The 16,630-nt window shown below is 38.8% G+C and overlaps 1 protein-coding gene across 1 annotated transcript; it reads left to right on the top strand.

Annotated features, from left to right (window-relative positions):
- Nucleotides 1-3,803: 3,803 nt before the first annotated feature.
- On the top strand, nucleotides 3,804-9,381 carry LOC144065995 (uncharacterized). The gene is made up of 2 exons (XM_077589276.1): nucleotides 3,804-4,114; nucleotides 7,270-9,381. Exons 1-2 carry the CDS (start codon nucleotides 4,003-4,005, stop codon nucleotides 8,559-8,561), a joined length of 1,404 nt encoding a protein of 467 aa, XP_077445402.1. The 5' UTR covers nucleotides 3,804-4,002; the 3' UTR covers nucleotides 8,562-9,381.
- The last annotated feature ends 7,249 nt before the right edge of the window (nucleotides 9,382-16,630 follow it).

Below are 16,630 nucleotides of genomic sequence, written 5' to 3'. Positions count from 1 at the left end.
GTGTTGAGTCCTAGTAGCAAGCGGAAGACATGGGAGTTGCTTCCGCTTGAAAAATAATTTAAAAAATAAAAAACATTTTCCCCATAAAAATTCTGCGATGTAGTGAAATGCTGAGGGATTACTGTCCTTGAATTTGCAATTGCATTGCACAGATATAGCACTTCTACAATTAGAATTAAGCCTTAATGGTTTAGGAAATATATAGATATAAAAATTGACCCACCTTGTAGTCTGTGAAGGACAACTTTTGCATGCATTATTTTGCAAAATGTCGAGTTTTCCTCGTGGAACGTTGCTGCTCTTTTCCCACACGTAAATTCTGATGGAGACGCCATTGATAGCTGCTAGCTAGGCTAAGCTAAGGTAGGCCGCAAAGCTTCAAAGTTCTTCGACGACGTGAGACTTGTTCCTTTGATATATGCTAACAGGCTGAGCTAATGTAGCCCGTAAAGCTTCAACGAGGTCTTGAAAATGATTTTGGCTGATATTTAAGGTCATAAAGTAGCTTATGCTAGACACGACAAGGGCCCATAGGTTAAGTTTGGTGGCGAAAACTGCGCATGCGCGGTGGCAGCGTCACTTCCTTCGATTTATAAATGTAAGAGAGTCGGAAATAGGAAATAATTATTCTTCAAACGTTCTGACATGTGATTTGTGCAAAACAATGTTTGCGCAGGTTTTAATTAAATTAAACATAAATCACTTGAAGATTGCATCTCAAAAGGAGGCGTCGCAAAAAGCGCATGCGCAGAAAAAACGTCCTTGATAATGGAGCTGTGGCGGTTTCGCCGATTGGTATCATGGGAGAAGTAGTTCTTCAATGAAACGGTTTGAACTCGCAGAAATCAGTCTCTTATTTTGGTAACGCTCTCTCGTGGTCAGGAGAATATTTCTTTAATTTTAATTTCAGTATTCGTGGACATTGTACACAATAATTAAGATACTGTCAATCACAAGTTATCGAAGAAGCGCATTTTAAGAAATCATATTAGAAAATTAGCAATTTCTCAAGGGTATTTTAAACCCAAAAGGAAAAGTTTGTTTCGCCACCAAAACTTAACCTATGGGTCCCCGACGTGTCTAGCATAAGCTACTTTATGACCTTAAATATCAGCCATATATATATATAAATATATGTGTGTGTATGTATATACTATATATATATATATATATATATATATATATATATATATATATATATATATATATATATATATGTGTGTGTGTGTGTGTGTTTGTGTGTGTGTGTATATACATACACACACACACACGCTTAAAGCGCATGCGCAGAACAAATCCTTCATGATACGATCAAAATAATTCCACACTGGGAGAAACTCAGAAGCAGCTATCAAAGCCGCCGCCATCATCAGAATTCACGTGTGGAATTGTCGGCAAGAACACAACGGCCAAAGCTCCATTAGGAACTTTTTGAGGTCAAACTGGAGCATTCAACTCACGAGCAATTGACAGTTTGCAACATAACGCACGAGAAAGTTGTTCTTCATAGACTAGAAGGTGGGTTCACGTTTTATTTCCATATAGTCCCTTAAAGGTATTCTATTGACATGACACTATAGTAGCGTACGTACATTTTCATGAATTTGCACTAGCACCATTCGAAGAAAAACGTAATAAATTATATTTCTATTTAAATTTAACCACTCTAGGAGGGAAAGAATGAGTCTCAACGCGTGTTAATACTTAACAACGGCATTAAACAGTAGCTTTCCTATTGTTGTATCCTTATCACAAACAAACAATGTATTTTTCAAATTACGCAAAGCGCGAGCGCCCCCCAGAGGCGTTCAAGAGTCATTCCTGCTACCCGCCCTCCATTTTTGGCTACATGCTTGACTGACATAACACTTATTTGCATGCTTTAAATCGAAAATTCAAATACTAGAGATATACAGGCACTAAACAACAACGAGAGCAGCGTTCAAACAAAGGTGTCAAAGTTGCGGCCCGAGGGCCAAATCTGGCCCACTGCCACTCGTTGGGGTGGCTTGCGAAAGTACTTCATATTTAATGCTAAAGTTCAAATGCAGCTTCTAAATAAATAGAATACTAACTATGATCAGAAATCATCACTACATCACTCCGCACAGACATTGTTGAATGCCCTTGCAAGGCAAGAGCGCTTCACCTCATACCAGTACCATCAGAGGAGGGGATTGAGACCACCTTCGAGCGCAAGAAGGCCGAATACTTGAATCTGTGTGCCAGAAATTTGTCTGGAAATGCACCATCTACCCAGTCGAGGTTTGCTGCCGAGGCAACGTTGGGCTTCTCCCACTGTTTTTAATCCCAACATTCATTCATTCATTTTCTGATATGCTACATCGTGTATAGGGGGTGCTGGAGCCTATCCCAGCTGCCTTCGGGCCAGGGAGTGCTGGAGCCTATCCCAGCTGCCTTCGGGCCAGAGGCGAGGAACACCCTGAATCGGTGGCCAGCCAATCGCAGAGCACGAGGAGAAAAATAATCATTCACGCTCACACTCATACCTAGGGGCAATTTAGAGTGTCCAATCAGACTATACATCTATTTCAATCTCATTAATCCCCCAAATAATAATAGACCTGCTACTGAATAAAAGATAATGCTTTTTCAATGCCTTCCCTTTAGCGAAAGCATTTTAACTAAATTAAAATCTAAAACATAAAAGAAAATGTTTACAATGAAAAGGCTCCAAAAAAGATTTGACTAATTTTAAGGAGTTACATCACCAGTGAAGAAACTTTTCTGACCAATAGTGCCATACTTTGAAAAATGCACCTATAAACAGTTTTCAACTCGTGTTGCTGTTGACGAGAATTGCATTGTGACGAAATGGATGTATGGCGCCCTCTTATATATATATATATATATATATATATATATATATATATATATATATATATATATATATATATATATATATATATATATATATATATATATATATATATATATATATATATATATATATATATATATATATATATATATATATATATAAAATCGGATTAAAAGAACTGGATGAAAAGCCTTAAAACTTTTTTTATAGATCTAAAACAATGTTTATTTGAGCATTTTTTCTTAGTAAGGGAAGATTTCTTAATCATTTGTTGAAAATATTTCTATATAGTTATTTTTACATTTTACAAAATACTTATTGAACTAAAACACACACAAAAATTTGGAGGGAAAAATTTCAAATATTCGTTTAAAATGGGAAAATCAAGAAATAATTTACATCTATAGGTTGGAATAATGTAAATAAAAGAAAAAATAAACTTTTCCTTTTGGGTTTAAGACACCTTTGAGAAATTGCTAATTTTCTAAAATAATTTCTTAAAATGCGCTTCTTCGATAACTTTTGATTGACAGTGTCTTAATTATTGTGTACAATGTCCACGAATACTGAAATTAAAATTAAACAAAATTTCTCCAGACCACAAGAGAGCGGTACCTAAATAAGAGACTGATTCCTGCGAGTTCAAACCGTTTCAATGAAGAACTACTTCTCCCGTGATGCCAATCGGCAAAATAGAACAGCACCATTATCAAGGACGTTTTTTCTGCGCATGCGCGTTTTGCGACGCCTCCTTTTGAGACGCGATCTTCAAGTGATTTATGTTTAATTTAATTTTCAATTAAATTCAAACCTGCGCAAACATTTATTGCTCAAACCACATGTCAGAACTTTTGAAGAATAATTATTTCCTATGTCCAACTCTCTTACATTTATAAACTTAATGCATCGAAGGAAGTGACGCTGCCACCACGCATGCGCAGTTTTCGCCACCAAACTTAACCTATGGGTCCCAGTCGTGTCTAGCTTAAGCTACTTTATGACCTTAAATATCAGCCAAAATCATTTTCAAGACCTCGTTGAAGCTTTGTGGGCTACTTTAGCTCAGTCGGTTAGCATATATCAAAGGAATAACTCTTCAAGTCGTCGAAGAACTTTGAAGCTTTGCGCCCTCTTTAACTTAGCCTAGCTAGCAGCTATCGATGGCGTCTCCATCAGAATTTACGTGTGGGAAAAGACCAGCAAAGTTCCACGAGGAAAACTCGACATTTTGCAAAATAATGCATGCAAAAGTTGTCCTTCACAGACTAGAAGGTGGGTCCATTTTTATATCTATATATTTCTTCGCTTCCGCAGATCCTTCCTCCCATCAGCTGTCAGGCTCTTTAACAAAAAAATGGCTTTGTGTTAAGACCTACCGTATGCATGCATGTACATTTATGTGTATGTATGTATGTATATATGTCCTAAGCAACACGCTTATTTGATTATATATTTATTCATGTATTTATTTCTTGACCTACTTATTACCTATCTATTACCTATCTATTTATGTCTAAAATGCCTTTCCTATTCCTGCATCCTCACCCTCTTGCCACTGGAACAACGAAATTTCCCGAATACGGGATGAATAAAGTTATCCAATCCAATCCAATCTAAACCAGGGGTCCCCAAACTTTTTCTTGTGAGGGCCACATAACTTTTCCCTTCTCTGATGGGGGGCCGGTGTCAGTTTGTAACAGAAAAAGCCATGGAACATTAACTTTCTGTTGTGCCATGCACAATCTTCTCCCTTTGCTCTGAAGTTTATGCACGACACCACAACCGTCATTACAGAATCCCACGTCAACATTTTGCAGCACAGTGCTTGCTGGTGAATTAGGCAGTGGACTCGTAGCGGGGCGGTGAGACCCCTTTTTTCCAACTCCCGGTTCATGCGTCCCATTATTAGACCGCGAGTTTCGGCCACCATGCTAGGAGCCCCGTCAGTCGTGATGCTAGCTAGCTTTGACCGGTCCAGGCCCAACTTCTCCATGGTTTGGCACACTTTGTCAAAAATATCCTCTCCCGTTGTAGTCCCTTTGAGACTTTGGAGGGCTGCCAGATCCTCGCAAATCTCAAAGTTTGCGCTAACTCCACGAATAAAAATGAGCAGTTGCGCTGTGTCTTGCACGTCCGTGCTTTCATCCAGTGCTAATGAAAAAAAAGTCAAATTATTTCGTCTTCTGCTGCAGCTGGGCATATACATTACTCCCGATTTCTTCAACGCGTCTGGTCATTGTACTCACCGACAGACTTACGGCATTAAATGCATCTTTCTTCTCGGGACACACCTCCTCCGCGACAGTATCCATACATTTCTTAACAAACTCTCCGTCAGTGAAAGGCTTACCGCTGCTTGCTATCAATTTAGCAACCCAAAAGCTGGCCCGAATGGATGCCTGGTTCTGCTGAGATAGTAGTCCACTTTTTCGCTTTGAGAGTTTGTCTGCTCGTATTTGGCCTTGCAATCTATCGTACTTGTCTTTGTGACGGGATTCATAGTGTCGGCAAAGATTGTATTCTTTGAATACCGCCACCCTCTCTTGACAAATGAGACAAACAGCCTTTTCTTTGCATTGAACAAAAAATAATCGTTTGTCCACTCCAGGTTAAATATCCTGCATTCTGAATCAATTTCTCTCTCACCTAACTTTTTCGCCATTATTCCGTTCTCAAACAGGTTGCAGTTTTAATATGCTTGAATAGTCCGCGATGGTCCCAGGGCTCCGCCCTCACCTGCGATCGTCCAGATGTCTCGGTAACACTGCTCGTGCATGCAACGGTGGACGTGCCCGCATGCATCAAAGGGAAACACTCTCCCCGCGCGTGTCACCAAAGAAGCAATGCGAAGCCCCACTTCACTGGGATGATTTGTGGGCTCAGCAGGGGTGCAATGAACCAAACACAAGATTAAAATGTCCCAGTCTTCAAGGCCAAATAGGAAAAAAAAATCCGATAGCGTCTCTGGTATTGTTCAGAGGGCCGGTCCAAATGTGCCAGCGGGCCGCATCCCAAAAAAAAAAAAAAAAAAAAATCAAAAAAAAAAAAAAAAAAAATTCCGATAGCGTCTCTGGTATTGTTCAGAGGGCCGGTCCAAATGTGCCGGCGGGCCGTATCCGGCCCGCGGGCCGTAGTTTGGTGACCCCTGCTCTAAACCATTAAGGCTTAATGGTAATTGTAGAAGTGCTATTTTTGTGCGATACAATTGCAAATTCAAGTACAGTAATCCCTCAGCATTTCACTACATCGCAGATTTTTTAATGCAAAAATGTTTTTTATTTTGTAAATTATTTTTCAAGCGGAAGCAACTCCCATGTCTTCCGCTTGCTACTAGGACTCAGCACTGAATATTTTTATTTTATTTTAAGTTCTTAAAAATGTGAAAAAGCAGCCCAGAGGAGCGAGTGGTTAGCGCGTCGGCCTCACAGCTCTGGGGTCCTCGGTTCAAATCCAGGTCAAGTCCACCTTTGTGGAGTTTTCATGTTCTCCCCAGGCCTGCGTGGGTTTCCTCCAGGTACTCCGGTTTCCTCCCACACTCCAAAGACATGCATAGACTTTGCATAGTAATGTTTTTTAATAATAAAAAAGACCATGTAAAGTAAAGCATTAGTTTCTTTAAAAATGACCATTTACGGAAAGGCTTTTTTAAAAAAAAAAATTACCTTTTTATTTTGACGTGTGTGGGCTTTCTCCGGGTACTCCGGCTTTCTCCCACATTCTAAAGACATGGTAGGCTGATTGGACACTCTAAATTGCTCCTAGGTATGAGTGTGAGCGTGAATGTTTGTCTGTCTTGTTGTGCCCTGCGATTGGCTGGCCAACAATTCAGGGTGCCCCCCCGCCTCTGGCCCAAAGTCAGCTGGGATAGGCTCCAGCACCCCCCACGACTCTGATGAGGATAAAGCTGTTCAGAAAATGAGATGAGATTAAAGAATCCTTTGGGTTTAATAAAACAAAACATTTTTAAACATTGAAATGTGTAGGTGTGCTCTTAATTGTACTTTAATTTTGAAGGTGAACTCTGTTTTCCTCAAACTGTTGATTACAATGCGGGTCACCCGCAAGTGCTATAATTATTGCTTGTTAATTAAACATTTGCTGTGGCAGCCTGCATATTATAGGAATACCTTGACATACGAGTGTCCCAATTTACGGGAAATTTGAGAAACGAGCTAATTTCCGAGCAATTTTTTTCCTTGAGATATGAGACAAATTGGAGATACGAGCTTATTGAGATGGTGGTCAAATATGTGTGGGTGTGTATAGTCATTTGAGTTGATTTCAGTTAAATTTCAAGTTAATGTCATGTTACGAGCCTAACCACCGCCGATATAAGTATAAGACTTTACATTCCCAGTCTAACCTAAAGGACTTCTCTTTGGATAGACAGATTATGAAACATATCATTTATTTTTGTGTCTTTGCAGGTTTCAGAGAATATCTTGGTCCTGATGGGAAAGAGTCTGTTGGCCTTAAAAAGGAACTTGAGCTCCCCCAAATTAAAGAGGAGGGGCCAGAGTTCCCTCAACAACAAATGAGAGACGAGCGACTTCCAATCAAGAAGGAAGATGATGTCACCTGGTCATTTGGTGAATTCCTGAAGATGGAAGTGGAGCTGGGCGTGACCAGCAGAGGGGCGGAGCCTGCACACACCTTAACGTTACCCCAAATTAAAGAGGAGGAGCCAGAGTTCCCTCAACAGCAAATCAAAAAGGAGGAAGAAGATGTCACCGTGTCAACTGGTGAGCCTTTCAAGAGTGAAGTGTATCTGGGCGTGACCAGCAGAGGGGCGGAGCCTGCACACACCTTAACATTACCCCAAATTAAAGAGGAGGAGCCAGAGTTCCCTCAACAGCAAATCAAAAAGGAGGAAGAAGATGTCACCGTGTCAACTGGTGAGCCTTTCAAGAGTGAAGATTATCTGGGCGTGGCCGGCAGAGGGGCGGAGACTCCGAACGGCAGCTCAGCAGAAGGGCAAGCAGACAATTTATTTGCTCCGTTATCAGATACCGAAGACTTGCTTTATGACAATGAAGGTCTTAAGGACGGCAAACTCTGGAAATGCTCTCAGTGTGGAAAAACCTTTGGGAAAAAGTCTACTTTGAAAACACATATGAGGAGCCACACTGGGGAGAAACCCTTATCATGTACAGTTTGTGGTAAAAGATTTACACAGAAGGGAACCTTAAAAAGGCACACAAGAACCCACTCTGGTGAAAAACCATTTTCGTGTTCACTTTGTGGTCAAACATTCACACGGAAGTATCACTTAATTAGTCATGCAAGAACACACACAGGTGACAAACCATTTTCATGCTCAGTTTGTGGTAAAAGATTTACAGAGAAGGGAACCTTAAAAAGGCACAAAAGAACCCACTCTGGTGAAAAACCATTTTCGTGTTCAGTTTGTCGTCAAACATTCACACAGAAGGGACACTTAACAATTCATGCAAGAACCCACACTGGTGAAAAACCATTTTCGTGTTCAGTTTGCGGTAAAGCCTTTTCTCATAAGCAAGTTTTACGAAGACACACAAGAACCCACACTGGTGAAAAACAATTTTCGTGTTCAGTTTGCGGTAAAGCCTTTTCTCATAAGCAAGTTTTACGAAGACACACAAGAACACACACAGGTGAAAAACCATTTGCTTGCTCAGTTTGTGGTAAAAGATTTACAGAGAAAGGAAGCTTAAAAATACACACAAGAACACACTGTTAGGTTTATCCAATGTTAGGTTTATCCTTAGGTATTTCCAAATTCAGCTTTCAATAAAAAAGGCATCTGTATACATACATACATGTATACATACATACATGTATACATACATACATGTATACATACATACATGTATACATACATACATGTATACATACATACATGTATACATACATACATGTATACATACATACATGTACACATACTGTTAGGTTTATCCAATTGTATGTTTATCCTTAGGTATTTCCAATTCAGCTTTCAATAAAAAAGGCATCTGTAGTCACATCACCATTTAATTCCTGCAAGAAGAGAATACATCCACCCGCTCGTCAGGTCAAGATTATTCTGTCGAGCGGCATTATGTCCTGCCCATTTAAGGCCTCAAATCAAAACAATTACAAGGTTATCAATTCCAATTGCGTAAGCAAGAAACAAAACAATTCCATAATCAAGCAAACCTAGCGTCAACCTAGCGTCACAAATTAAAACAATATGCGAGTAATCGATCCAATTGCGTAAGCAAGAAACAAAACAATTCCATATCAAGCGTCACTATTTAAAACAATATGCGAGTTGATTGATAGCATCCGCTGAATCAACAACAATTTAAGCATCCTTCACAGATCTTCATTGCGAACTTGTATCTGGGGAAAGGGTTGAGGCGTATCTTCCAGTAATCAGTCCTCGGAGCAAGGACTCAGTGAATTGTTAAGTTCTGGAGCCAGCTGTCCTGGAGAGTGACCTTGGAGTAAGCGTTTGTCTTCGTTGAAAGCACATATTAATTCTAACTCTAAAATAAAAGCGATCAACACATATATATATATATATATATATATATATATATATATATATATATATATATATATATATATATATATATATATATATATATATATATATATATATATATATATATATATATATATATATATATATATATATATATATATATATATATATATATATATATATATATATATTGTTTAATATAGTTACACATTTAGGATGAGCATTACTATTCCTAATAAGCAAATATATTGATTAATATAGTAAGCATGTATATTATAAGGCTTTATATTCATTGCAAACACATTTATAATAATGATTACTCCAACACACACCCAGGTGACAAACCATTTTCATGCTCAGTTTGTGGTAAAAGATTTACAGAGAAGGGAAACTTAAAAATACACACAAGAACACACACAGGTGAAAAACCATATTCGTGTTCAGTTTGTGGTAAAGCCTTTTCTCATAAGCACGTTTTACAAATACACACAAGAACCCACACAGGTGAAAAACCATTTTCGTGTTCAGTTTGTGGTCAAAGATTTACATACAAGCAAAGCTTAAAAATGCACACAAGAACCCACACTGGTTAAAAACCATTTGCTCGCTCAGTTTGTGGTAAAAGATTTACAGAGAAAGGAAGCTTAAAAATACACATAAGAACCCACACAGGTGAAAAACCATTTTCGTGTTCAGTTTTGTGGTCAAACATTTTCCCAAAGGAGAAGCTTAAAAAAACACTTATTAACCCACACTGGAGAACAATGTTTTCCTGCTCAGTCTCTGGCCACAGATTCGCTACAACAGCCCAATTAAAAAGCTACACAATTCAAAAACCTTTTCCAGGTGCAGTTAATGTTCCAACATTTTCACAGAAGGGAACCTGAAAAGAAGACTTAACAACCCGCAGTGTTGAAAAGCCCTTTCTTTGCTCAATTTGTGGTTCAACACAATGGTTAAAAATACTTTATAATACATAATACTAAGTTTGTTGCCAAGGATTTATTTCATTTAATCTTCAGAATTTTCTATTAGCTTTGTAAACTACATTCTTTTTTCTTTTTTTAACTGTAAGAACCGACTTTGGGTTTATTTTTGAGTAGTTCTTTTCGCTTTTCATATTTATCCAAACTGATTTGATTTGTATGTAAATAGACCTGGCAGTCGGTATATGAAGTCAAATGTGAATTGTTTTTTTAATTTTATTTTAATGTTGAACAAACAGATAATACTCAATATTCTTATGTATAATCATTAGTATGAATAAAAATATTGATGGCTTGAAACTTATCGTTGTGATTGTATATTGCTTTCGCCTGTGGTCGCCTCCCCTGTGTCACCCACCTGTTTTCCATGTCTCGTTAACCCATGCCTTACTGCGTCCTGCGGCTTTTTGTTCATTTTAATTTTTTGGGGTGTAATTTTTTATTTTGGGCTCAGGTTTTCAGTTTGCTTCTTGTGTTTTTAATTAAAACTCTTTATGTATACCGTAATAATTGTCTTGACACACTACTAGTGATGGGTTTGTGAGCATCACTTGTCGTTTCCATACAGTGACCTACTGCTTCGGAGAATACTTACACCTAGTGGACATTAGAAATCACTGCAGGAAACGTTATACAAAAAGCCCAAGGGTGCATTAACGTCAACTCGAGTTCATGTGGGCCGGACTATTTTAGATATAATATTTATATTTATATATATATATATATATATATATATATATATATATATATATATATATATATATATATATATTATATCAGTGGCGGGCCGGCAGGGCCTTCAAGGCCTTCTCTGCTGGGCTAAGTAATATCTGAATCATATATTATATTTTGGCCATCAATACTTATTATTCCAAATGGTCTGTTAGCTTCCTTACATTGCTTTTCCCCCTGGTTGCACTGCTTCCAGATGTGTGTTTTCATATTGAAGCATTTAACCAATCACATTTCAGCCATTATTTGTTGCCAGATCAGATCTGCCTCAAAGCCTTCACAATCAGTTCTGCGGGCTCTGCTGCATTAAACTAGACCAGGGGTAGGGAACCTATGGCTCGGGAGCCATATGTGGCTCTATTGATGGGTGTATATGGCTCTCCGCTAACCTATGGTAAAATATGGGAACCGCTGGTGAGAGAGCTAAGTCCCGAACACACCAATGGGAGCGTCACGCCGGCAATGTGGCGCCGACACCGATCTCTAGCACCTTTTTAATCATAATTTTCTTCATTAGACTCTTCTGCATGCATACTCTGATTGATACTCATTGATTAGCAACAGTTGAAAAAATGTACTCAAAAGAATTCAGAGATTTTTTTTTTACTTCCAAAGTGGTGAAATGATTAATAAATTGCACACATTTCATGTATTTTTACTTTTAAATTCTTAGTATGGCTCTCAAGGAATAATGTTTGAAAATATGAATTGTTTATGGCTCTCTTCGTCAAAAAGGTTCCCGACCCCTGAACTAGACTGTTGCTTTTAACCAATCAGATTTCGAGTTGGCAACCCCACAATGATTTTTCATAGGCGTTAGCATTTTGCTGGCTGGGAGATGTCATTGCTTTCACAAACTATGATTGGCTAGTAGGCGGGCCAAAGCAGCCAGAGATCGCAAACTCCACCCACATGGCCGACAGTGGCAAAAACAAATGAATTCTGTTGCAGATTTCTCTCACAAAGCCATTTTCCAGACGGACTTTTCCAGAAATAAAATGGACATCATTAAGAAAGGGCGGTCAACTCCGAAGCTAGCAAGCCTGTTACAGCCGGGAATATGGTGTGTGCGGCACTTTCAGTGTGCTAACTTAGCTCCACAAACAAATAGTATATTGTTGTTTTGATTTAAAGCCATTTTCAAAACGGACTATGCCAGAAATACGACAGGACAGGCTCGACTTTCAGCATTAGCTTCGATGGCGATAGAAAAGAAGGAAGAAAGAAAGGAGGATGGATATTGTGTAAAAAGGATTTTCGGTGAGTAAAATATGGCCATATTCCTAAATAATATTTCAATTGTGGGCCAAGTTCTGATATCTGAAAAGCTCCAGTGTTAGTTTTTAAGCTCCAGTGTTTGTATTTAATCACAAAATGCCACTAGGAAGTGGATTTTACCCCAGTTTAATTTTTGGCGTTTCACCATTGACGTCCATCGCTGTCTTTTCCCGGGAAAAATCACCCCCCTGGCCTGGTTGTAATGTCTCAAAAGCGCCAGTATTTGTATTCAATCAATAAATGATGCTAGGAAGTGGATTTTACCTAATTTTAGTGCATTTTTTGTCATTTCACGTATGGACGTATCGGCCTTCATCGCTGTCTTTTTACCGGGGAAATGATACTCCGGGCCCAGTTCTGATGTCTAAAAAGCTCCAGTATTTGTATTTAATCAATAAATGCTGTTTTCGGCTGGATTTTACCCCATTTTCTGACAATGTTTGCCCGTACGCCATTGACGTTCATCGCTGTCTTTTCCCGGGAAAATCACCCCCCAGGCCTGCTTTTAATGTCTGAAAAGCTCCAGTATTTGTATTTAATCATGAAATGCTGCTAGGAAGTGGATTTTACCCCATTTTTGTGCATTAATTTATTGATTAATTTTTATGTGTCGCAGCTGTAGCTGCAGTAGCGGTTTTATAGCCATAAAATAGTTTTTGAGGGTTGGATTGATACGTTGAAGGCGCTACCAAAAAATGCACCGACCGCCACTGGTATATATATATATATATATATCTATATATATATCTATATATATATATATATATATATCTATATCTATATCTATATCTATATCTATATCTATATCTATATCTATATCTATATCTATCAGTGGCGGGCCGTCAGGGCCTTCAAGGCCTTCTCTGCTGGCCTAAGAAATATCTGAACTGAATCATATTATATTTTGTCCACCAATACGTACGTATTATTCCAAATGGTCTGTTAGCTTCCTTTCATTGCTTTTCCCCCTGGTTGCACTGCTTCCAGATGTGTGTTTTCATATTGAAGCATTTAACCAATCACATTTCAGCCATTATTTGTTGCCAGATCAGATCTGCCTCAAAGCCTGCACAATCAGTTCTTGCGGGCTCTGCTGCATTAAACTAGACTGTTGCTTTTAACCAATCAGATTTCGAGTTGGCAACCCCACAATGATTTTTCATAGGCGTTAGCATTTTACTGGCTGGGACATGTCATTGCTTTCACAAACTATGATTGGCTAGTAGGCGGGCCAAAGCAGTACCGAGGCAGCCGAGATCGCAAACTCCACCCACTATGGCCAACAGAAGCAAAAACAAATAGATTCTGTTTGCTCACAAAGCTATTTTCCAGACAGACTTTTCCAGAAAAAAAATTAAGAAATATTGGCCCATCATTAAGAAAGGGCGGTCAACTCCGAAGCTAGCAAGCCTGTTACAGCCGGGAAAATGGTGTGTGGGGCACTTTCAGCGCGCTAACTTAGCTCCACAAGCAAATAGTATATTGTTGTGTTCATTTAATGCTATTTTCAAAACGGACTATGCCGGAAATATGACAGGACAGGCTCGACTTTCTTCATTAGCTTCGATGGCGATAGGAAAGAAGGAAGAAAGAAAGGAGGATGGATATTGTGTACAGTTAAAAAGAATTTTTGGTGAGTATAATTACAAATATGGCTATATTCCTAAATAATATTTCAATTTTGGGCCAAGTTCTGATATCTCAAAAGCTCCAGTATTTGTATTCAATCAATAAATGATGCTAGGAAGTGGATTTTACCTAATTTTAGTGCATTTTTGTCATTTCACGTATGGACGTATCGACGTTCATCGCTGTCTTTTTACCGGGGAAATGATACTCCGGGTCCGGTTCTGATGTCTAAAAAGCTCCAGTATTTGTATTTAATCAATAAATGCTGTTTTTGGCTGGATTTTACCCCATTTTCGGGCAATGTTTGCCCGTACGCCATTGACGTTCATCTTTGTCTTTTCCCGGGAAAATCACCCCCTGGCCTGGTTTTAATGTCTGAAAAGCTCCAGTATTTGTATTTAATCATGAAATGCTGCTAGGAAGTGGATTTTACCCCATTTTTGTGCATTAATTTATTGATTATTTTTTATGTGTCGCAGCTGTAGCTGCAGTAGAGGTTTTACAGCCATAAAATAGTTTTTGAGGGTTGGATTGATACGTTGAAGGCGCTACCAGAAAATGCACCGCCCGCCACTGATATATATATATATATATATATATATATATATACACTTTACTATACAGTGGGTGCTAGAGCCTATCTCAGAGGACTTTGAGCACAACGCAGGGGACACCTCGAGGTGGTTAGTGCGTCGGCCTCACAGTTCTGGGGTTGAGGGTTCGATCCCATGGCAAATGGTTGTCAGCCCCCTTGTGCCCTGCGATTGGCTGGCCACCGATTCAGGGTGTCCCATGCCTAGTGCCCGTAGTTACCTGGGATAGGCTCCAGCATCCCCCCGGGATCTTTGTGAGGTTCAGCGGTTCAGTAAATGAATACAAGTATACAGTCTAGGGCAGGGGTCGGGAACCTTTTTGATGGAAAGAGGGATAAACAATTGATATTTTTTTTAAATGTTAATCCTTGAGTGCCAGGCTCCGAATTTATAAGTCAACATACATGAAAATGTGTACAATTTTTAGTCACTTTACGACTTTTAAAGTACAAAAAGTCTTTTGACAACATTGTTACATGTTGGAGTAATCATTATTATAAATGTGTTTGCAATGCTTATTTAGGAATAGAAAGCCTTATTATAAACATGCTTACTATATTAATCAATATATTTGCTTATTAGGAATAGTAATGCTCATCCTGAATGTGTAACAATATTAAACAATATATATATATATATATATATATATATATATATATATATATATATATATATATATATATATATGTGTTGAACGCTGTGCTTTTATGTTAGAGTTATTGGCATTAATAAAAGCCATTTTAATGCATGCCTTGCTAAAGTAAGGACTGTGGTTCACATCAAGAGGACAGGGAATGGCCATGGGCATGGAGAGGTCTCAAAACAATTGCTCTTGGGAAGTGCGAACTGTTTTCGGCTTCGGAGGACTCACGACAGGTGCTCTTGGGAACTGAGGACTGTTTTCGGCTTCGGAAGATGGTCTCACAACAAGCGCTCTTGGGAACCATGGACTGTTTTGGGAAGCACCTCTTCACTGAAGGGTTCGCATCGAAACGCGCTTGGGAAGATTCGACAGGACCTACAATTGTTTTGATAACTGTGCAAAATTGTTGTGAGACTCTACGAATGTTTAGAATTCTGTGGGGCATGGCGTTAAAATCTTATGAATAAATTAGCAAAAGGGACTTCGAGTTGTTAGAATGATCTTGACCGGACACGCGGGTGGATGTATTCTCTTCTTGCAAGAATTAAATGGAGATGTGACTACAGATGCCTTTTTATTGAAAGCTGAATTTGGAGATACCTAAGGATTAACTTAACATTACATTGTTGCTAATCAATTAGAATATCCATGCAGAAAAGTGTTATGAAAAAAAAGTTTGATTATAAGGCGCACCATAGTTTACCTCACAGGTTAGCGGAGAGCCATATGCACCCATCAAAAGAGCCATATGTGGCTCCCGAGCCATAGGTTCCCTACCCCTGGTCCACAGTGTAGTCTGCCTTTCGCCCTGAAGTCAGCTGGGATAGGGTCCAGCAAACCTTGTGAGGGAACGCGGTGCGGATGATGACTGAATGGATGTTTTATTTAGTAACAATGCAAAACATTTATTGTGGTAAACAAATTAAAATATTGCTCAAACCAATATACTGGTCGACTTTTTCTGTTCAATGCATGTATGGTTTGATGTGTTTTTCAATGGCCTGCTTTTATGCCAAGTTAGTGACTCACTGAGGCTTTGAAACGCTTTGGTGCATGTCGGATTTCTAATGGGATTGAAAGTCAAATGTGCCGTCGTTCTTGGAAAAGATGAAAGAATTTGTTTGCTAAACACATCTCTCCTTGTCTTTTAATCTGAAAACTTAATTATCAAATTAGTTTGTGGCTCCATTCAAGTAATAGTGCACATGCAACCAGATTTGTTATCATAGGTATCCCAGGTTAGTTCAAGCAACCCACATCTTAATTACAATACATTGCAGACAATTAAGTGTGTTTGGCTTTGTGCAAAATGTGGAAGCTCTTTCCTAACAAAGGAATGAACATGGCGCCGGCTGAGTGATTAACACATCGGCCTCACAATTCTGAGACCGAGCGTGAGACCCCAGGTTCGGACCTTCCTGT

The sequence above is a fragment of the Stigmatopora argus genome, chromosome 20, assembly GCF_051989625.1.
Source record: "Stigmatopora argus isolate UIUO_Sarg chromosome 20, RoL_Sarg_1.0, whole genome shotgun sequence".
Taxonomy (NCBI): domain Eukaryota; kingdom Metazoa; phylum Chordata; class Actinopteri; order Syngnathiformes; family Syngnathidae; genus Stigmatopora; species Stigmatopora argus.
Note: the sequence above shows the minus strand (reverse complement) of the source record. Positions and strands in the feature narration are given on the sequence as shown.

What these genes read in the sequence shown, in the direction of transcription:
- LOC144065995 (XM_077589276.1), top strand. Translation starts at nt 4,003, where the DNA reads ATGGCGTCTCCATCAGAATTTACGTGTGGGAAAAGACCAGCAAAGTTC. An exon ending in TGTCCTTCACAGACTAGAAG is followed by an intron (nt 4,115 to 7,269) that starts GTGGGTCCATTT and finishes GTGTCTTTGCAG; the next exon opens with GTTTCAGAGAATATCTTGGT.